At 40.0% G+C, this 21518-nt stretch overlaps 1 protein-coding gene and 1 pseudogene across 1 annotated transcript in view; both read left to right on the top strand.

Moving 5' to 3' along the window:
- Positions 1-3151, top strand: part of LOC137983405 (NLR family CARD domain-containing protein 3-like) — a 20447-nt gene extending 17296 nt beyond the window's left edge. Inside the window, exon 5 of the mRNA XM_068830611.1 lies at positions 66-3151. Coding sequence (XP_068686712.1) covers positions 66-2245 — 2180 coding nt within the window. The 3' untranslated portion in view covers positions 2246-3151. The remainder of the gene's footprint in view (positions 1-65) is intronic.
- The window catches only part of LOC137983996 (uncharacterized), a 133969-nt pseudogene extending 113438 nt beyond the window's left edge, over positions 1-20531 (top strand).
- Positions 20532-21518: the final 987 nt, after the last annotated feature.

Here is a 21518-nt window from a genome sequence, read left to right as displayed (position 1 = left end):
GTGTTTGTAACTTATGATCTTCTGGCAAAGTTTCCAGGTTCGAGTAATGACTTTCTCTCTTTCAGATGCTTATGGGCCAGCGGCTGACTTTATCGACGATATTCGACAACTGTACAAACGCCGTGAGGGATGGCTTGAGCCATTCCCGTGGTGCGAAGAGTTTCGATTCCATCTTGACAACATTTTTACCAGGCTTAAAATGGTCAGCAGGAAAAAAGAACGAGGGGTAAAGACTGACTCCATTGTGAACATGTTGGAAATCTTTAAACCAAATAAGGAATGTCCACAACCCAAAAGAGTTTTGATTGAAGGAGAGCCAGGTATAGGAAAGACAACCTATTGTAACAAGGTTGCTTACGACTGGGCCAAGAACTGTAAAGCTGAAGATTCCTTTCCTGATGTCCAAGTGTTGCTGTTGTTGAAATGTAAAGACATTACCTCTGGCTTATGGGAGGCTATTGATGACCAGCTTTTACCGAAAGACATGAAGAAAGAAAAAAGATGGAAGTTCTTTACCTTCATTCGGGACCATCAGTCAAAGGTTTTGCTGATACTTGACGGGTTGGATGAGTTGCCCACCCATAAGTTACCCGTGTATGAAGAGATTATTCGAGGAAGAATGCTTTCAAAATGTTACTTAATAGTTACAGCACGCCACAAAGCTGGAATCAAAGTACGCGAATGCTGCGACACCCTGTTAGAGGTCAAAGGATTTACCAAATACGATGCAGAAGATTTTATTTCGAGATATTTCAAAACCAAGGAGCATCTGGCTGAAAAGCTCTTGGAAAGGCTGCGCTCAGACGCAAGCCTTAGGGAAGTAACTGCAAATCCATTGAATGCAGCATTTCTGTGCCTCCTTTGCGAAGACGTTCAAGGAGATTTGCCAAAAGGTAAAACTCTGCTTTACGCCGAAATAGTGCAGTGTGTGCTGAGAAGGTATACGAAAAAGAAAGAATTACCAGAAACGGACGAAGACCTAACACAATTATACCACACTGAATTAGAGCATCTTGGTTGTATAGCGTTGAATGGCTTACTCAACGATGAAATGTATTTCAACGACAGTGCATTCCAAAATGGTACTGGCAGCTTAATACGTGACTTGGGACTTCTGTCGGTTCAGGCTGGACGCAGCAAACGAAGACCGAGCCGCTGCTATGGGTTTCTACACAAGAGCTTTCAGGAGTTTTTTGCTGCACTTTATCTCAGTTGCCGGCTTACCAATGAGGAAATTAGTCCTGATGGCTTACTTGCTGACACAAGATATTTTAAGGAGTTTCAACAGGTGCTCCTGTTTACCTGTGGTATCTTGGCTCAACGGTGTGAGGCAAAAGCCATGGCACTTGTGGCAAGTATAGCAAGTCAAATTAACCAACCAAATGAGAAAGAAAGTAGTAACTATCTATGGACTGCATTGAATTGTATTAAGGAAAGTGAAAACGAACAGGGTACCTTTGGAAAAGAATTGGCGCGTTCTCTTGGTTCGCTTCTTGAAATTCAGTGTATTTCGTGTCGACAGCAGATGGGTGACAGTGGCGCTGCTATACTGGCTCACGCAATGGCAACAAACTCAACGCTGACAAAGTTGTATTTGTCTGGCAATGGAATCGGTGACACAGGTGCTGCTGCACTGGCTAAAGCAGTGGAAATCAATTCAACGCTGACAGAGTTGTATTTGTCTGGCAATGGAATTGGTGACACAGGTGCTGCTGCACTGGCTAAAGCAGTGGAAATCAATTCAACGCTGACAACCTTGGGTTTGTCTGGCAATGGAATTGGTGACTCGGGTGCTGCTGCACTGGCTAAAGCAGTGGAAATCAATTCAACGCTGACAGGGTTGAATTTGTCTGACAATCGAATCGGTGACTTGGGTGTTGCTGCACTGGCTAAAGCACTGGAAATCAGTTCAACGCTGACAGAGTTGTATTTGTCTGGCAATCGAATCGGCGACACAGGTGCTGCTGCACTGGCTAAAGCAGTGGAAATCAATTCAATGCTGACAATCTTGGGTTTGTCTGGCAATGGAATTGGTGACTCGGGTGCTGCTGTACTGGCTGAAGCAGTGGAAATCAATTCAACGCTGACTGGGTTGAATTTGGCTGATAATCGAATCGGTGACTTGGGTGTTGCTGCACTTGCTAAAGCAGTGGAAATCAGTTCAACGCTGACAGATTTGTATTTGTCTGGCAATGAAATCAGTGACTCAGGTGTTGTTGCACTGGCATCCCTTGGACCAGAATAACAGACCAAATCGGTTAACTCAGTGTTGTTCAAATGTCATGGGGTTAAGATTCTTTGTGTATTGAATGTGCATTATAATATAGCATTCAGATATAAATGTCATGGAAATACCTGGAACAAAACTTGTTATTCTCAAAGGGTTGAATTGGGTACAACATTGAGTTAACTGATTTGGTCTATTGTTTCATTTTTCATTCAGATGAAGTGTCAGTTTTGTTAAAATTGCTGGAGTCTCATTTCATAATTTTGGGACAAAGGAAACACGACAAAGCTATAACACCAGCCAGGAAAGTCTCGCATGTCTTTACTCGGCAAAGTTTAATGAGGGGTAGGAAATTGGTGTGATGAATACAGTGAACATGACGGCAATGTAAACAAAATCGCGCTTTAAAGTATAGATTTGTGCTTTTGGATGCTGGTTACATCGTTTATATTATGCAATGTGACTGAGGAATCCTATAACTGGATGTGTAACACTGTCCGCATAAAGAAATCCCTGTCAATTAAATGTCACATAATTTAAAAAAACTAAACTAGTGAGCAGCACTCTGCGAACTGGATCTGTAAAACTTGTTTATTCTCCAACAAGTTTCGTCAAACTAACTTAGGACCCTTTAGGGAGTACAAAAGGAAAAGGTTGAGGTGTTAAGGTGAAACAAACCAGTAAAGGGCCAATGCCTATCGCATTATTGCCTCACTACGTGTATCTCGTTTTGTGTTTTAATCCAGAAATGCTGAGGTCAGAAGTTGGAGAAGTGAAAGGTGTGTTACTTAACTGAATAAAACAAGCACCACACATTGTTATTCATAGTAACAATAGCAGAAGAACTAGAAATGTCACTAGTGTATCATGGTATGTGCTATGGAGGATGGACTGACTAGTAGCGTTCAGAATTCCAAAACCTAAATTAAGATGAAAAATTGAATAAGATGAAAGAGAACATACATGTAACTTCATAAAAATCAGTGCTATTTTATCCTCTGAAAATCATTAATAGGGTTAGTGAGACGAGACGATGGAGATTCTGCATATAGTTCATGTAGTTTTTTAAAGGAAAGCGCACCTGATGACGTCCATCTTATATTGCTGAGAAGTAATGAACAGGCTAGGGTAAAATTCTCTACGTGGTTAAGAAAATTATTGGGAGCAGATTCAGAGCCACCTTAATTTTTCCACTCATGAAGGTAGCTCTAAATCCACTCCAGAGAATTTTTTCACTTTGCGGAGCGTTCCTATTTACCTTGGCGGTTACTTTAAGGCAATACAAAATAGGGGTCACCAGGATCATTTTTTGGTTATAAGAAGTTAAAGACAAAATCTTGGGTGGTGTTGAGTATTTTGTGTATTTTATTTCTCCCCTTCAGGGCCCGGTTGTTCAAAAGCCGATTAACGCTAATCCCAGATTATAAATTAACCAAGGAGTTTATTTCTCTACTCCCAAGTGCTGTTCAACACTGATATTCGGCAAACCTTTAAATTAGATGAAGTCAATCTTGAAAAACAAAAATAAGCAAAAGAAACTTTCACCAAAAAGTTAAAACTTGAAACAAAAGTTTACGCTAATCCTGGATTAAGCTAATCGGCCTTCGAACAACCGGGCCCAGATAAATTTCAATTCATAAATTAAGATTAATATTTGACAAATTACTCGAAGAGTAAAGGGGCACCCCTAGGTTAACTAACATTGTGCCCCAGTTAACTACATGTAAATTACTAGTACAGTAGTGAAAAGTTGATAATTGCCATCAAATGAAAAAAAATTAAAGGCTTAACAATAAAGAAGAAGTAGGGTGAAAAAAAAGTTACACACGTGAGAAATACAGAACTACTCCTCCCATACACTTCAAAATCCTCTTCTACTTTCTTTCCCTTTCTAGTGGGCATTTTTAGGTCTCTTTAGTTCAAAACAATATCACTAATCACCGAGCGAAGGAAAATGTGGCCATCTTGCTCGAATACCTTTAACCTGTCTGCTGGGTGATGACGTCAATTATTTCTCCTTTTTTTTGTTTTTTTTTCTCATTTGGGTTGATTAAATGATTGAATCAATTTTAATTTTCAAAAATTGTCGTCTATGTGATTTGTCTCCTCAACTGGCAGACTGAGTTGTACAGTGCTTAGCAGTATGATTATTAATTAATCACGTTACTACATTCTGATGTGTTTATAACATCACAACATACCAAAATCACAACATCCCTTGCGCCTGTGATCCTCGGGATGTATATTCCTAAAAACCTCTGATGTCGGTAGTTTTCTCTCACATAATAGTCCACTGACACAAAAGAAAACAACATTTCAAACAAAAGGTGGAACAGTTCAAAGTCAGTCTCTTGTCACAGCAGAATTAACTACTGCAGGGTAATGTGAAGTGCTAGTATTCTACTCATGTAAACCACAAGGACAGAGAAATTGAACCCATGTAAACCACAAGGACAGAGAAATTAAACACACGACCTTCGGGTTAGATCACCGCTGCTCTACCGACTGAGCTGCAAGGTCAGACGGGAGCAGATCGTAGGAATTGAAGATGTCAATTTCATGGCAATTGATATGTACAAGTACAAGGAAGGGTTACGTTATTTACAAACGTTGGCCGTGTAGCATTTATATTTCAACAGAATTAACTATTGGAGGGTAACGTGAAGCGCTAGTTTTCTACCCATGTAAACCATGTGAGCGTTAGCCCTACTTATGGAATTGGGTCCACACAAGGACAGAGAAAATCTCTGACCAGGGTGGGAATTGACATCTTCAATTCTCACGACCTGCTCCCGTCTAACCTTGTAGCTCAGTCGGTAGAGCAGCGGTGATCTAACCCGAAGGTCGTGGGTTCAATTTCAACCCTGCTCAGAGTTTTCTCTGTCCTTGTGAGGACCCAATTCTATAAATAGTAGGGCTAACGCTCACATGGTTTACATGTGTAGAAAACTAGCACTTCACATTACCCTCAAATAGTTGATAATTTCTGTTAAAATATAAGTGCTACACTGCCAACGTTTGTAAAAAAAACGTAACCCTTCCTCTCTTGCCACATGAGCATGTACATTATGAAGAAGAGTCTTGTGTGGAAATCTCGTCAAAATTCTATTTGTATAGTAAAAGCAGTAAATGTTGAAGCTATGTGAACTGTCTTTCTATGAACTTATCTCATGTCTAGTCGAGTTCATCCAGTTCTGTTAAGAGACAAATGAGTTCTCCGGGAAGAGATTAGAAACCTTTCCTGTCAGACCTTTTCAGTGTATATGTTATTTTAACCTTTATTTGAATTTGCTCTTTTATTCAATTGATTGTCATGAATAATCGACCCATTGATTTGATTTGATTCAGACATCCTGAAGAGGATTAAAACTGATAAAGGCAGCAGTAAAGACACCCTAAAAGAGACACATGGTGAGTTGATACATTCTATTCACTTATTGTTGGCAAAAAAGTAATTTGAAGGTTCGCTTAAGACTGCTGTCTTACTTCCAAAGAAATTTCAAAACATTTCAGGGACAAGTTCAGTGACATCGAAGGTAGGTATACATGTGAATGGCTCTTATTTTATGTGTTAATGATAATGTGAGTGTTTTTATTGGAGAACAACATACATGGATGATAAATAATAAATATAATAGTGTGAGTCATTCAAGGAAGTGCTTTATTCCATTAGAGACTCAAACATCATTACAACAGTTAGAAAGGGTCTCTTCACGACTACTGCGCAAATGTCTTCCGTTGCAATCTTATCAAAATTACCCGCATTCTCGTTCCCAGAGCTGCGATCCTCTTGTCCAGCGCCTCGGATCGAGAGCTCTGGCAGGTTCCAATCCGTTCTCGTCACAATCTCGTACCCAGAGTCCTCGGGCTTCTTGGTCAGCGAGTGAGCGCCCGGAGAGACTCTGGGATAATCGACTCCATTTTCCCAGAAAACGTGGGTTCCGGTCTTATTACGTATACTTCAGTTTAACCGGAACAGAAAAGAGAAAAACCGTAAACAGTAGAAATGGCGGGTTGAAAGTGTTCGAGAAACAAGAATTTTTTACACACAAAAGAAACTAGAGAAATGATCATTGGTTTGCTGTAAGAGCAAGTGAAGATGAAACCTCTGACGCTTTCGGTAAGTGTATTTTTAGTGTCTCAGCGTACATTCCATCGTTCAAAATGCCATCGTGCAAGCAACACGATCGACAAATTTTTGTGGAAACGACACAAATGTCCTCTTCTACTACAATTTGATGTTTCCGTAATTCTGAATAGCTTCGACAAGACCTTATTCCACGGATTTCTCCTCAAAGAGACTGATATAATGTTTTCCCACGGTACTTTTGCAACAGCAACAGTAATCACTTTTTAGCAGCGTGGGAAAATTCCCGTACGGTATAAGACATAATTCAAACCTCGTGGTTTTTTATTTTTGTGATTTACATATTTCTGAGGTTGAAAAAATCAAACAGCACTGAAACTAGTTTTAGATTTTGAACTTCCCTCCAATTTCTGGGGCTTCCGAATTACTTACCGACATCCTGTCGGACTGCCATTGTTACGCAAGCGGCCAATCAAAAATATAGTTCAAGTCGATTATCCCAGAGTCTCTCCGGGCGCTCACCCGCTGACCAAGAAGCCCGAGGACTCTGGGTACGAGATTGTTCTCGTCACTGATCGGTCAGATGGGAACACAATAAAAATGCTAACCGGAAGAAATCGGCAGAGAATGGCAGAAGGGATTCTGTTTTCTGTTTGCCGCACTTGCAACAGATATATTATTAGTAACAAGCATCCTTTGGATTTATTTGGTGAAAAGGCAAATAGTACGGGATTGAGAAGAGTTTTCCGGTTTGAAAATTTCTGTCGACGATGGTTTACTACCATCGCGAATATGTAGAACTTGCTACGTTACGGTCACGACATTTCAGGAATTTGTAAAGACGGTAGTTCATTCGAAAGTTCAGCACGAGTCGGTTATCCGATCTAAAAGAAGGAGGTCTGTGCAGCAGAGCCCGTCCTTCACCAGGTGTGGGACGCGCGAAAAAAAGGAGCAAGGTCAGCTGGTTATATGTAGGATTTTTGACTAAGCTCGATTCATGTGTTTACAGACTGTCCGTGGTGAAGAAGAAAAGATTAAGCCAACAGCTAACCCGGTTATCGCGTACTTTTTTGTTACATTCTCTTATTGCAATAATAAAATTTGTAAATATATTTTCTTTGCATTGTGCAATATCGCATTAAATTCCTTCCATGTCCAGTTTGCATTAGTTATAAGAAAATTATACAACTACATTTGATACAAAAGGCTTCAGTTGAGAGCAACCCCTGATGAAAAGGGACTACAGCCCCTGATGAAAAATGGGGATAAAGGGGGGAGGGGGGCTATTCAAAAAATGGTTAAATTCCTGTCAAGTTCAAATTAATCTCAAGTGATTTTGACAACCTGCACCTTCTGGATAGTTTCTTATCCAGAGGAGAGCTTGGAGGATTGTCCTGCTGCTACACAGCTACTGAAAAACAACTTTTGGGTTCTCAGTTTTCAGAGGATTATTATGGCCACAGTAAATTGGGTACCTATTAGTTAACTTTCACATTTCTGTTTTGGGCTAGTATATAATTTATTAAACTGGTAAATTGTAGGGTCAGAAGAGCTTAGCCAATAACCTGTTCTTCGACAGGCGTCAACACGTGGACTCACGCATGTGAGGGACCCCGTTACATGCTAAATTGTCTCCATGTTACATTGATTGCATGCAGTGTTACGTTTAACAGGAAAATTTGGTTTTATGAAATATTTTAATAAAGGTCGAATTACCACCATAAATGATTTGGAAAGCTGACGTTTCGAGTGTTAGCCCTTCGTCAGAGCAACTGTTTAGTCAGCTAAAAAGAGATCAACATAATTCAGACTGTCCCTGTTTGCACCATAAAAAAGAAGCCCCACATGCATTTTGGATTATTTTGCCAGATGCACCCAACAGGCAAAGGCTTGGTTGAATCTGCTTCAATGGCCAGTGCTTAATAGAAAACTGCCTTCCGGAAGTGCTTCTCTTGAGATAAAGCAACCGATCAAAAAGTTATATTTTGTTTTGTTGTGTTTGCCAAGAGGATCGCAGCTCTGGGAACGAGAATGATATACCCGTAGGATTTGCAGGTGCACATGCCACAACACCAGGGACTCCTTGCGCTGCTCTCTTCTAATGGGTTGTGGGTCCTTTAATGTCCCACACAAGGGCTATGTGATGGATCCTATGGTTTATTGAAGCCATTGAAGAGGTCAAAAGTCTGACCATTTGCAGATATTGTTGGTGTTTTGTTGGCAAACAAATAACTTTGTGAAACGTCAGACCTAATTTAAGGAATGAAACTCGGAAGCCATTTACTACAGACAAAGATTTAATTTTCAAAATATTTATTCAAAAAGTATAGCTCACTGGCTTACCCTAATTTTACTTTTTGAAGAAATGCTGAAGCATTGTAATCGTGTAAGTCCCGCGGGATGTACCTCGGGTATCGATCGTGATGCCATATCATTCAGCGTTTCCACAACACCTTGTTCTGACACAAATAACCTCGATCACATGTGATGGTATTACGGCTTGCAAAAGGGAAGTCAAGTCCTGTTGAACGGGGTTAATACCTGGATGGGTGACTGTCCGGCTGTATACGCTGGGGAGTCACGCTGTTTGGCTTATCCAGCAAGAAAGACTTCTGAATGATAACCCACAAAACTGATATTGCATTATAACACATGTATTCCATAATTGTCTTTAATGAAATTATTAACAGGAGGCATCAGTGGCTTCATAGCTCAGTTGGTTAGAGCGTCGCACCGGTATCGTAAGGTCACGGGTTCAAATCCCGTTGAAGTCCTGAATTTTTCAGGCTTCTCTACGCAATTGCAAAAATTGCGTTCATAACTGCGAGGATCATAGCTTCACCTGATTTCATATCCGCAGTTCATATATGATCCATTTCATAGATCATTTCATCATTGTTTCTTTTACTCTCAAAGAAATGTGAAAACCTATGATGGACAAGCTATGTGAGATGGGAGATAGGTTCACATGTAAATGGCTCTTATTTTGTGAGTTAATGTGAGTGCTTTTTTTTTTATTGGAGAATGACCGTGATACGTGGTCGGAGCAAAGTTTGACCATTTGCAGATATTAATTCTCACTCAACCACTCGCATGGTGTGGCAAAGAGTAATTGAATGTGCTCCGACCCTTAGGGCCGCTAGATGATGATATGATCATGATGATGATTGGCAAATTAACTGAAAAATCAAGCCTCTTTTAAGGACCAAACTCATTAGATGCTCCTTAATTCCTTAAACGAAAACTTAATTAACAATTGAACACGAACAGCTTTTCCATGTGCTCCATACCCAAGTGTGCATTCTGTACGTCAATTAAAAAATAATGCTTCTCGATTTGCGTCCTCAATAGAAACAAAAGGAAAACAGTATCGTTGGGTGACACGTGACAATGTCTCAATATCTTCTATCCAATTGCTTAGGTAGAAATTCCCCCTTAGTTGTTTAACGACCCTGAGTTTTGGTCCAGCCAGAGTTAACCACACAGCCTTCTGTGCGGAAGTCCGATGCACAACTAACTGAGCCAAACGATCAACTGGGTGTTTTTGACACTTATTGCTCTTTTTTGCAAGACTGCTTGTGCATTTGTTATTGCTTAGAATCAGAAGCTCATAACCTTGAGGCGTTTAACTTTGGTTCAGAGCTGGGGTTTTTTTTTGGTTTAAAAATTTCCTTATTTGAATGTAACGTAGCTCGTGCATATTCCTGCACCTGCAGAGTCGATCTCATTTTTGTCCATGTTTGAGCACAGAATTGGTGTCCTAAAATCCCCAGCTTTGTTCCAAGGAAAAGAGTTGTAAGTTACAAGCTTCAATGTCATATGGTTCTAGCAGAATGAAATTGCTCATCAGTCATTAGCAGTCAACCTACTAACTACCAAGCAAGATAGACTTATGATTTTTACCTCGTATATTTCTTTCAAAAATACAGTTTAAAAGATGAGAGAAACAAAATTTGATTTGTACAAACAAACTTAATTCGCTAGTGCTTCTCAAATAACAATTTTAGCACACGAGCATGGCTTTAATGACCCAAAGGCAGTGTTAGATTCAGTAGTTCGATGTCCAGTTGCTGTGCACTCGAAAGCCACTTATTCCTGACGAAGATTTGACGGTTTCAGAATTATTAGACAGCAAAGAAAAACACGTTGCAGAAAATCAATTATTTGGAGGCTTTTATGCATGTCATTGATACACCATTTCCAGTTATTTCTAAGAATTTCCATAATGCCTAAGTTGAATTGATTTGTGTAGCCAGCGCAAGTTTTGAACCATTTATACCTAAAACTTGCTACAAGTTAGAATGTACCTTTTTTCGCCGGTGTTTCAGTCCAGTAATGTCCAAGTTATGCCTCTCTCCTTAAACCGGTAGAGTAAAAAACTAGCTTTGCATGCAGTCAAACGCTTTGTCTCCTGTCCTAACTTTGAATCATTTCGTTTAGTGCTCCCTGAAGAGATCAATTTGCGTGGCCCATTGGCTTTGGAAGCTTACAACAAGGCTCTGAATGAAGGAAAAACAAGAGTTAGAAGGATACCAGTCATGTTGATCGGCCAGCACCGCTCTGGAAAGACCAGCCTTAAGAAGTCACTTAGGGGAATACGGTTTAATCCAGATGAGATTAGCACAGTTGGGATCGATGTTGATCCATCGTACTTTAAAGTCACCACTGAGATTTGGAAGACTGGTGAGCCGGATCAAGAAGCAAACACTAAAGATGCATCTTCCTATGAGCAACACACAGCTCGATTGGTTGTAAAAAAATTAAGGGAAGGGGAGCTGATTCCTGAAGAAAGCTCTGTTGAGTCTGTTCAGTCTGAAGATTCCTCCCTTGTAGACATGGTGACACCAAATGCAAATATAAGGAGTGAAGGTACCTTGGTATCTTCCCTCGAGTTTATCAAAACCGGTCACGATGAATTCCCTCTAGACAAACAGTTGGATGTTTCAGCATCTCCTAGAGCTTCAAGAGTTTCAGATTTTGATGATGGCAGTAATGTTTATAACACCCTAACAACAAGTCAAAAAACTGATCCTACAAACAGAGGAAATAATCATGTCACCACATCCAAAATACCAGATGAGATAGAGACTTTGATGAAGAAATTGTTACAGGAAGTCGACAAGGTTAGAGATGAAGAAGACATTTACTCGGTTTTGTGGGATTTTGGTGGACAGTCGGTTTATTATACAACTCACCCACTCTTTCTTACATCAAGAGCTTTGTACCTTATGGTGTATGACCTCAGCCGAGGCCTTCATAAAACGGCCCCGCCTGTAACAAAGCAGGGCATGTACAAGACCATTCAAGACAGTTTTGAAACTAAAACTAATTTGGACTATCTTGATTTCTGGATGACTTCTGTTGCCTCACTCGCCAGTCGAGATAGCGTTGATACGAAAGAATCAGATTTGTTGCCTGAGAAACTTCCCCCTGTTTTCCTAGTTTGTACCAATGCCGATCGACCTTATGATGGGGCTGACTGTTTGGCGCTCGCCCGTGAAGTGTATGGTTCTTTGCAGGGGAAATCGTACAGGAACCACCTGTGCGATGGTTTCTTTGTAGTCGATAATACTAAGTCAGGTGGGGAATCAGAGTGTTCAGGAGTGGCGCGCTTGCGACATAGCATTCTAGCTGTTGCAAATGAGCTACCATCGATGAAGGAGGACATTCCAATCAAATGGTTAAAGTTTGAGAAAATGCTCCAAGTCACTCTGTGTGAAGGACGTACATGGATTTATTTGGAGCACGCAAAACAGATCGCAGCTGAAGTTTGCCAAATTCACGACAATCAAGAATTCGTAACATTGCTTGACTTTTTACATGATCAGAGAATTTTAATACATTTTGATGACACTCCAGAATTAAACAAATTGGTTGTCTTGGATCCTCAGTGGTTGATTGATGTGTTCAAGAAAGTGATAACTGTTCAGGTTTCTGACGGTCATGGAAAAGCTGAAATAACACAATTGTGGCACAAACTCGAAACAACAGGCATCCTTGAACAAAAGCTCTTGAAGCATGTGTGGGACCCATTAATAGAACGGCATGAAACCTATGAAAGCCTTATTGCTGTCATGGAGAAATTTAGTTTGCTGTGCTCTTGGCCTTCTTCAGATACTTCATGTAATAATCAGTACTTGGTACCGTCCATGTTAATGTTGCACCCACCACAGAACATCACCGAGTTGATTGCCTCTGCGGAACTCCCTTCTCTTTTCCTGAAATTTGAGCCCGGACAAGTTCCTTTGAGCTTGTTTCCGCGGCTGGTGTTGAATTTTTTTCAGTGGGGGCAAAAGGAATTTTGGAGTTCACTGAACCCCCAGTTGTACAAGAATTTCGCCAGATTTTACACTATTGAAGACGAAGACTGCTCCGTTGTCCTTTTGTGTCATTCCTCGTTCATCGAAGTAGTTGTTCACAGAGGAAATGTCAATCCACCATTAGTGGAAGGGATTCAGTCAAAGTTGACTATTTCTTCTGGCCCCCACCATGATCCATTTGAAGCGTTCTGTGCCCATGCTGTTTACAAACAATTGTCTTTGATGCTTGAATGTATGCGTAACGAGTTCTGTTGGTTGAAGAACATGATATATCAAGCAGGGTTTATTTGCCCGGTATGTTGCCCCGGAAAGCTAGTCAAGTACTGCCGCAATCATCATAAGGAATATTGTGAGCAAGAAGATTGTCTTCACTTCTTATCTGAATCTGATATACGCAGTACCAATCAGTTTATTAGATGCACCAAAGCAGCTGCTGAAGGGGATAACAAAGTTCATGTGAAGAATTTTTCAGCTTGGCTCACAAGTCCAAGTAAACAGGTAATAAGGATTGCAATACAAACTTTTAAGTCGATCGCCTTAAGGAGGCTCAAACCACTTTCAATGCTTTCAGGATGCAGGGCTGGCGTAATGGCGAGAGCACTTGTCTCCCATCAATGTGGCCCGGGTTCGATTTCCAGTCTCGACGTCATATGTGGATTTAATTTGTTGGTTCTCTACTCTACTCCGAAAGGTTTTTCTCCGGGTACTCCGGTTTGTTCTCTCCTCAAAAGCCAACACTTGTCTTGATCTGCGTTAATTTGTTGATTTCAGATTACAGTGTCCCCAAATAGTGCTCCAACGGTAGAAGACCATACACTTAACTAAAGTTCCTTTTTCCAGCAAAGTGTACTATTTAGAAGGATTGAATCTACCGGCCGGTGTTCGAACTCGCGTCCTCTTGCACAGTACTGCATTGCTCAACTAACTAAACCACTGGTGCGAAAAGAAACCACGAGTAGATGTATAATTTAGCCAAGAGCTTTGGTAGCTATTGTTGGTATATACTAAAACAGTGTATAGCGTTGAAGGTGCGCTCTGATTGGCTAGCTATACTCTAAACTCCGAATAGCTCTCTGCCATTCACCTCCTAGGAACTCGCGCAGGATTTTCGTCCAAAAATATTGTAATCGTTGCAGGAACAAATGAGTTAAAAGCATCTTTTTGTGCTATATTGCCTCATTGTTTTAGTATATACTAAAACATCTACTCTCCTTAATGGCCAGAGGTGGATATCTCCACTTCCGTAAATAGTTAATTATTTTTTCCTTTTAATTGTAGACAGCAACAGATGAGATGAATGGAAGACAGTTTCTGTCTGGTGAAAGTAAGTTCGTGGCTGATTTACCAGTTCGGTATTTTGGATCATATAATTCGAGGAATTCTTTTAGTGATGTCAGGATGTCAGTTATAGGTAAAATCACACACATTTCCTTGTTAGCCACCAAGTCGTGTTCGCAACGTTAGAAATCAACTGCCTCTGTTGGAAAATAACTTGCTACCTGGCTGCTCATATCGGCGCCTTCAAGGTTGTTCGCCGTTTTATTTTCTTTGTTGAATCAGCCTAAGTTGGAGATTAGTCAGTGCCGATTTCATTCAAACAATAATAGTCCTTGTTTTGCTTCAGGGAGTGAAGAGGTGTCTCACGCCCAGCTTCATGGCGATGTTATTGAATCACTTATGTCGGATTCATGCCATCCAAAAGAAATTGTACTACAGATGAAAGAAAGTCTACATTTGGATCAAATGTGTCTGCAGCAACCAAACCCGGAAACAAAGAGAATGATTCGTTGCCTGGCAAAAAGAGCAAAGGATTCAAACAGGATTGGGGTTGTCAAGCACCTGAGAGAAATTACACCTGCAGGGACAACTGGTGAGTCTGTCAACATGCAGTGTTAGTTCGGGTACAAAAGGAGACTCTTCAGTGAGTTGAGCCAGACAGAAGCAATACATATGATCTTCCGTATCTCAGTAAACAGAACCACGTAAGTTCTAGATACCTCGTGAAGGTTCATGCTGTCAATGAAAGGTAACTACAGATGCAAAAAATTACATTCTGAAAGGAAAATTCTATTCTGTTTGAATTTACCTAACCAACCGTCTCACCGATTACGACATGGTTCTTTTTTTCAATGTAGAATTGTAGCCTGCGCATTCGTTTTTTTCATTAATCTCTTTTGTGCTTGTTTCATTTTGTTGCAGGTCCCTTGCTACCAGGGAACCTTGATATTCGCAATATCCCAGTTTGTCAGATGAGAGAGCTTACAATTTACTTAAGCAGTAAGTTGAACCTAACGTAATGAAAATGAGCTAGCACATTGCTGTTCTTATTCCCAAACGAATTTGATTGCCCCCTTTCCTAGTTGCTTTTTGCCGTTCTAATTTGAAGACAGGTGTCGTGGGAATTCATGATTCGTGAGTATGGTGATATTATTTCAGGCCCTTTATGCGATCTGTTTAATAAATCCTTAATGTCTGGCATATGTCCTGACGACTGGAAAGGTGCTAGAATGACTCCGTTGTTTAAACAGGCCGAGTCATCTGATTTAAACAACTACAGACCTATCGCAGTCATTTCCATAGTTGCCAAAGTATTCTTGAGGATTGTGCATGATCAGTTATACAACTTCTTAAACAGCGAAGAAATCACCTCTTAACAACAATCTGGTTTCTGGTCTTTACACTCATCTGTTACTGCTCTTCTATAAGCAACTGACAGTTAGGCGCTTAGTATCGATTGCGGCTACGTAAGGGCTGTAGTAAAAGGCAGTCAACACTGTGGATCATGAGATACTAATAAAAAAAATGAATCAGTGCGGAATTCAAGGGAAAACTCTTGATTGGTTTATATCGTATTTGACGAATCTCACACAACGGTGCTTCGTTAACGGTTGTCTCTGTGACTTCTCCGCTCTTAAATGTGGTGTGCCACGGGGAACGATCCTTGGCCCTCTTTTATTTCTAATTTATATTAACGATCTGCTTAACCGTCTATCGTTTAGCGTACTTAGAACGCATGCTGATGACACCCATATTACCTATGCTGGTTCTGATTTGCATCTGATTCCGTCTAGTCTATCTCAAGACCTGGAAAAGATAAGCAAATGGCTTGTGCCTAACAGATTTACCTTGAACGCTACGAAAACCGAATATATGTTGATCGGCTCCAGGCAAAGGTTAAATTATCTGGTGCACTCAAACTCTCCATTGATAACGTTCCGGTGGAACACGTTTCCTCAGTGAAATCTTTTGGAGTTTATATCGATGAAAATCTAACGTGCCATTCCCACATTGATAAACTGCGTAAAAAGATCGCTTCTGCAATTGGAGCCATAAAGCGAGTTAAGCCATTTGTGCCTCAAACTACCCTACTCTGCACGTACAACTTCCTTGGTCAACCTCACTTTGATTACTGCAACCTAGTCTGGGGTAATTGTGGCAGAACACTGTCTAACAAGCTGCAACAACTACAAAACCGTGCTGCACGAGTAATAACTTCATCGGGCTATGACGCTGATGTCGCTTCCTTGTTTCACAAACTCAGCTGGAAAAACTTGCAATCTCAAAGTCAAATTCAGAAAGCCCTAATGGTTTTCAAGTCTTTAAACGGTCTGGTTCTCGAATATCTCACTTCTAAATTTGTAACACGAACTGAATCAAATTATGCTCTGAGGGACTCGGTTAAAAAGTTGTTGTTCCCTTTCCGAGAACTAACAACCGGTACATGAAAAATAGTTTTAGTTACAGTGGCACAACTCTTTGGAACAGCTTACCCCGTAACATTAGAGAGTCTGGTTCATTAAATCAATTTAAACGCCTGCATTCATGGAAATCAGGTTTATAAGTGGAATATGGTTGTCACTTAATATAATATCAGGATTAGAATTTTAGGTTTAGGATGTTAGGCATTTTATTGGAATTTATTGTACCTGATGAATTTTCTACCGTGTACAAATAATGATTGAAGGTTAAAGATTAAAGATGGTGACTTCACTAGCATGAAGTCCCTGCATTCGAGTAGTTTCACACGAAGACTTAGAAAAAAAATATTTGTTTTATCTTGGATGTACACGGCACGTTCATTTCATGGCAAAATAAAAATCATTTGAAAAGACAAGATTAAAATGAGGATGCCGCAGCTCATTAGTTGCCCAAAAAGAACTTCTGGCAACTGCTAAAAGTTTCAAACCATCCTGCTTTGGTCTTATAATGAGACATGACTGTCCACCCAAAACACATCTTACGGGAAGAGTAGAAAGGAAGAGAGTAGAGGACAATCCAAGGGTCGTGAATGGACAGATGATGTGAAGGCCTGGACTGACAGACAACTGACAGAATGTATTCGCCTAACCCAGGACAGATTAAAGGGGTTAGGTCATGCTATTTTAGGTAATTTTGTTTAATTTTGTTAATTGTGAGCTCTAAACGTCAAATTGGCAGAGCAAGAGTCTTTCATTTGCAAAATCACGGCCACATAACCACTGAAAATGATTTTCCAGCTGTGTAAATGACATTTTGATATAGACTGATATAAATTTGAAAAAAGGTGGGCCGACGTAGTTCAAATTTACCCAAATTCAATCCATTTCAATCTTCTTCAGTTTTGTCCATCTATGTCCCTTCTTGACTTCCCTGTGTTTTGTTAGATTTCTTCCATAGTTTTGAACAGTTATTTTGATATTTTAGTTTAATTCTGTGACCGTTCGATCAGTGCTGAAATTGCCTAAAATTGCGTGATCTAGCCCCTTTAACTACCTCAACACAGGATATGCGCAGACCAGTCCAAATCTGAGCATATGGAAGCCACGTAGCTGAGCTGATCTGATCATACCGGAGGAAGGACGCTCAAAAGCCATTATCTGCCACTTTTCTGTTTTTGTTTCTTTTATATCTGAAGATCCCAGAAAGCCATCTGAAAAATCGCTTCAGCATTGTTCCAGTACTTGTATTTTAGGCACTTCTACATTCACAGGGGTCATTTGCATGTGAAGAATGTTCATTCCCTTTAGTGGGTGTTCATTCTGGTCTGTTGACCATCTGAAAGACACAAGGGATTTATCTGAATCATATCATTGGCAGCCACAAGGCCCGTGATTCCCTTGCTACCTTTATTCCCTTCCCAAATTTCAGCTAATCTATCGTTTAACGAGCCTGTATATTAGGCAAAAATTGAGTGAATTCTGAAATGACTGATCCCATGCGTTGAAGAAGTTCTTGGGACAGTAAAAAATGTCCGTTTCTGTTGCAGGTGGAGAGGAGTGGAAAGATGTTGCTGCGAAACTAGGGTTCAGCCCAACAGAAATCCGTTATCTTGACAAACGAATTCCGAATCCCTGTGAGGCTGCCCTGGCTTGTATAAGTCAGCGGTGTCATATTACTGTGGACGATCTGTACGATTTGCTAACCAAATGTGGGTACCCCGTGCTGGCCGACATTCTTTGAAAAAATCGCCCTTACAATTTAATCCTAGGTCTTAACGTGACTTGTCTATTAATCAAACCCTAAACAAAGAAAGAAAGAAAGAAAGAAAGAAAGAAATAGATAAATAATTAGCACAGATATGGTTGAGCAGGATTTAACTTATAAAGACGGCAGTCTTAGGCGGACGACAACTACTCTGCCAGCAGGATTTCTCGCCACTTTCGTTTTTTTATTGTCGTTTTACGAGTGGCTTTACTACTGCTATTTACTTCCCTGTGGAAAATTTTTATTGAGTTTTTGAGCGTACGGGATGCATAGTGTAACTGACAGGCTTGTTATTATTTAGCCAATCAGTTAAAAGTGATCCTTTTTTGAGTTACTTTGTAGCTATACAAAACGATGACGTATGCATAACAAGGAAGAGTATTGTTCTGTGCAAGGGGTTTTTCTTTCTTTCGGGGGAAGAAAGTGGCAGTGGCAAAGACGAGAACGTCCGCTAGCAGGGTAATAACAGTTTCCTGCACTTTATAAGTATTAGGAAATCTTATGAATGCGAGCGCATTTCGTGATTTATGGAAGGAGTGGTATTTTAAAAGTTCTCAAAATTTCACAAGCCGCAGGCAAGTTCAATTTGAGGAAATGAACTTTATTTAAGTGTCTAGTCTTCCAGCGCTGGAGCACAAATTGGGGACACTGTAAACTGAAATCAACAAATTAACGCAAATCAAATCAAAGTGTTGGTTTTTGAGGAGGGGGGAGAACTTCAAAACATCACGAGTGGCCATAAATCACAAAATGCACGAGCAAGTTCATACGATTTTTTTATCATCATGTCCTGTGCGGCCCCGTGCGCGCTTTTATTGTAAAACTACTGAGAAAATCCCCGTATGAGGGCCGTACGCATTACGACAAAGAGGGCCGAAAAAAGCCGTATGGCTTCGTCAGGAACACGTACTGCTCTGTGCGGAGCGATTTAGTGGATTTCGACGCTTCTAAACTTCCAAGTTATTTACAGCTAGAAAAGCAAATACAAACATATTTAATAAATTTCTGTGCAAAGTTATAATTATTTTTGTACACATTTCATCCTCTGAGTGCTCATGACTAGCGTATAGCCCTTATATGATAAAATGCTTATTGACTGAATTTAGGCCGAGCCGGACAAGAAATATTTGGCCCTCGGTCACGGTGCCTCCCACTTAGTCTACAAGTACACATTATTTATCATATACTAAACAAAATTACTCCAACACTGTTTCCATTGACCAATCAGAAACGCCTTATTCTTTTTGAGTATACAATAAATAACGATATCCTTGGAAAACCGAATAAAATAATTATTTAATATTTTTCTTCTTAAACTCAAAGCTAAAATTTGAAACAAAATTTAAATGTACGCAAAAATATTAAAACGGGGCCCTATAGGAAATAAAAGTATATTCCATTTCAGAAATAGATTGATGCTGTAATGTTAATTACCATCAACAGGCACATCCTCTCCCCTTTCGGCAAATTGGCGACATATAAAAGGACTCTTGCGGTAACATTGCATGTCCCCTGATTAAGACACTAGACAGGAGTGTCGGAACGTTGGGTCTTTGAATTAGAACTTTTTAATTAACTACATTCAAATTTCTTCAAACCGGAGTAGCATCAGACTATAGAGAGCTTTAGATTCTAGGACACGAACGACTACGAGTACGAGATTTTCTCATAGAAAAACAGTGACCACGCTCAAACCAGCGACATTTTGGCGAGAAAAACGTGATACTGTCGTCGTTTTAGTACGAGGTTTAGCGAAAATGTCGTCGTGTCAAAACAAGTCACCAACACGGTAGTATTTTTGGTATTTTTCGATCGGGAAAAGGCTCAGTTACCAGCAATAAGAATATAACAACTGAGGAGCCTATGCTGCTACCAAAGAGTAAAATTAATCGTCCGGGTTGTTAATAGACGAGTTTACGCTCTTGACTGCGTCAAGGGTAATCAGGGGAAGATGGAGAGGAATTCAAAGGTTTCTAACGAAGTTCAAAACGATAAAAAAGTACTCATGATATGCAATTTTGGGTTTTTTTTTTCTTTGCAAATTTTTTTTTTTTTTGGCGAAACCTTTTAGCTATCGCCTTAGTGTCGTATTGTCGTCAGTATTACTTTTAATTACCGTAGAGGGTTATCTTAATTCCTTGGATTATAGCGTATTACCAATCTTAAGGCGCTGTTACACTCTTCCAGCTTGTTCCGCAATTTTGTTGCGACAAATCTTCTCATACGGCGAAACAAGTTTTTTGATGGGTGTTGCACTAGGCAACGTTTCTTGCAACCTGTTTCGATGATCACATGAGGTTAAAGGAACGTTTTCATTGTCTGGTGCCGCAAACCGTAGCGACACAAGTTGCAAGATAAATGTTACACTTCGCAATGATTTAAAAATAGGTACGCAATGTGTACATGTGGTAAGCCATTTGGTAGACAAGGAGGTGCTGGAAACAAGGGTATTGAGCCATGCTTAATAAAAATCGCAAAATTGATAGCGATACTGGATGTGCAGAGAAAGAAGTTCACCAGAATTCTTAAGATGCATATGGTCGTCTGAGATATAGTCTGGAACGAGGATGAAAAACTATCTAATACCGCTGTCTACGATTTTTTATTTGATTTTTTTTTCTTGCTGATGTTGTTTCAAAGCACCAATTGGCCTTTTCAGCAATAGCAACACCATCTTGGATTTCGCGTTTGGCACAATCCATGGGCTTGTTAGCCTGGATAGACCACAATGCATCAGGACTCAGGATGGCGCAGCTATCATGAACAGGTCAATTCACTGACTAATATTTAGGTCAGTAACACATTGTTTTCCTGCATTTGATCCAAACAGATTCATTATCCTGATTAAAGTCTGCACAAACTGTATGAGTAGGGTCAACCAATTCGTTAGAATTGATAGAACCTTGATGCTTGTTCACATCACTCCCTTGGGTAATATCTGCACTAAGTGCCTTTGCTGGATAAAACACTCTAGGCCCAGGGTTCTCCTCGACATCGTTTGACATTATTTCAAGAACAGTGCGTGAATATTGTAACAGACAATTTTAGTTAACCATAATGTCACTTTATTCTCACATCCATACCGCTGTATCAAGCATTTTAATATTGGTAAATTGAATTCACTGAGGTGAAAATACGTCATGCATATCAATTCTGGCTCCATACTGTTCATTTGTTACACCCATTTTCAAGTCGCTGCTGTTTAATTTTCCTACAAATTTAACACAGGTCAAAGAATATATTGAAACTCACCTGAATCTTATGAAAAAGGCACTCCATTTCTCTGTGACTGATTTTTATTTTGTTAAACCCAGGTTTATTAAATGTGTCATTTTGATGTGAATGGAGTATAAGACAATAATTGGGCTATTACATAACATAGAATCGCATTGTTTTCAATTGACGTCACACCCTAAAGCAT

This window comes from Montipora foliosa, chromosome 13 (assembly GCF_036669935.1).
Source record: "Montipora foliosa isolate CH-2021 chromosome 13, ASM3666993v2, whole genome shotgun sequence".
In the NCBI taxonomy this organism is placed as follows: domain Eukaryota; kingdom Metazoa; phylum Cnidaria; class Anthozoa; order Scleractinia; family Acroporidae; genus Montipora; species Montipora foliosa.
Note: the sequence above shows the minus strand (reverse complement) of the source record. Positions and strands in the feature narration are given on the sequence as shown.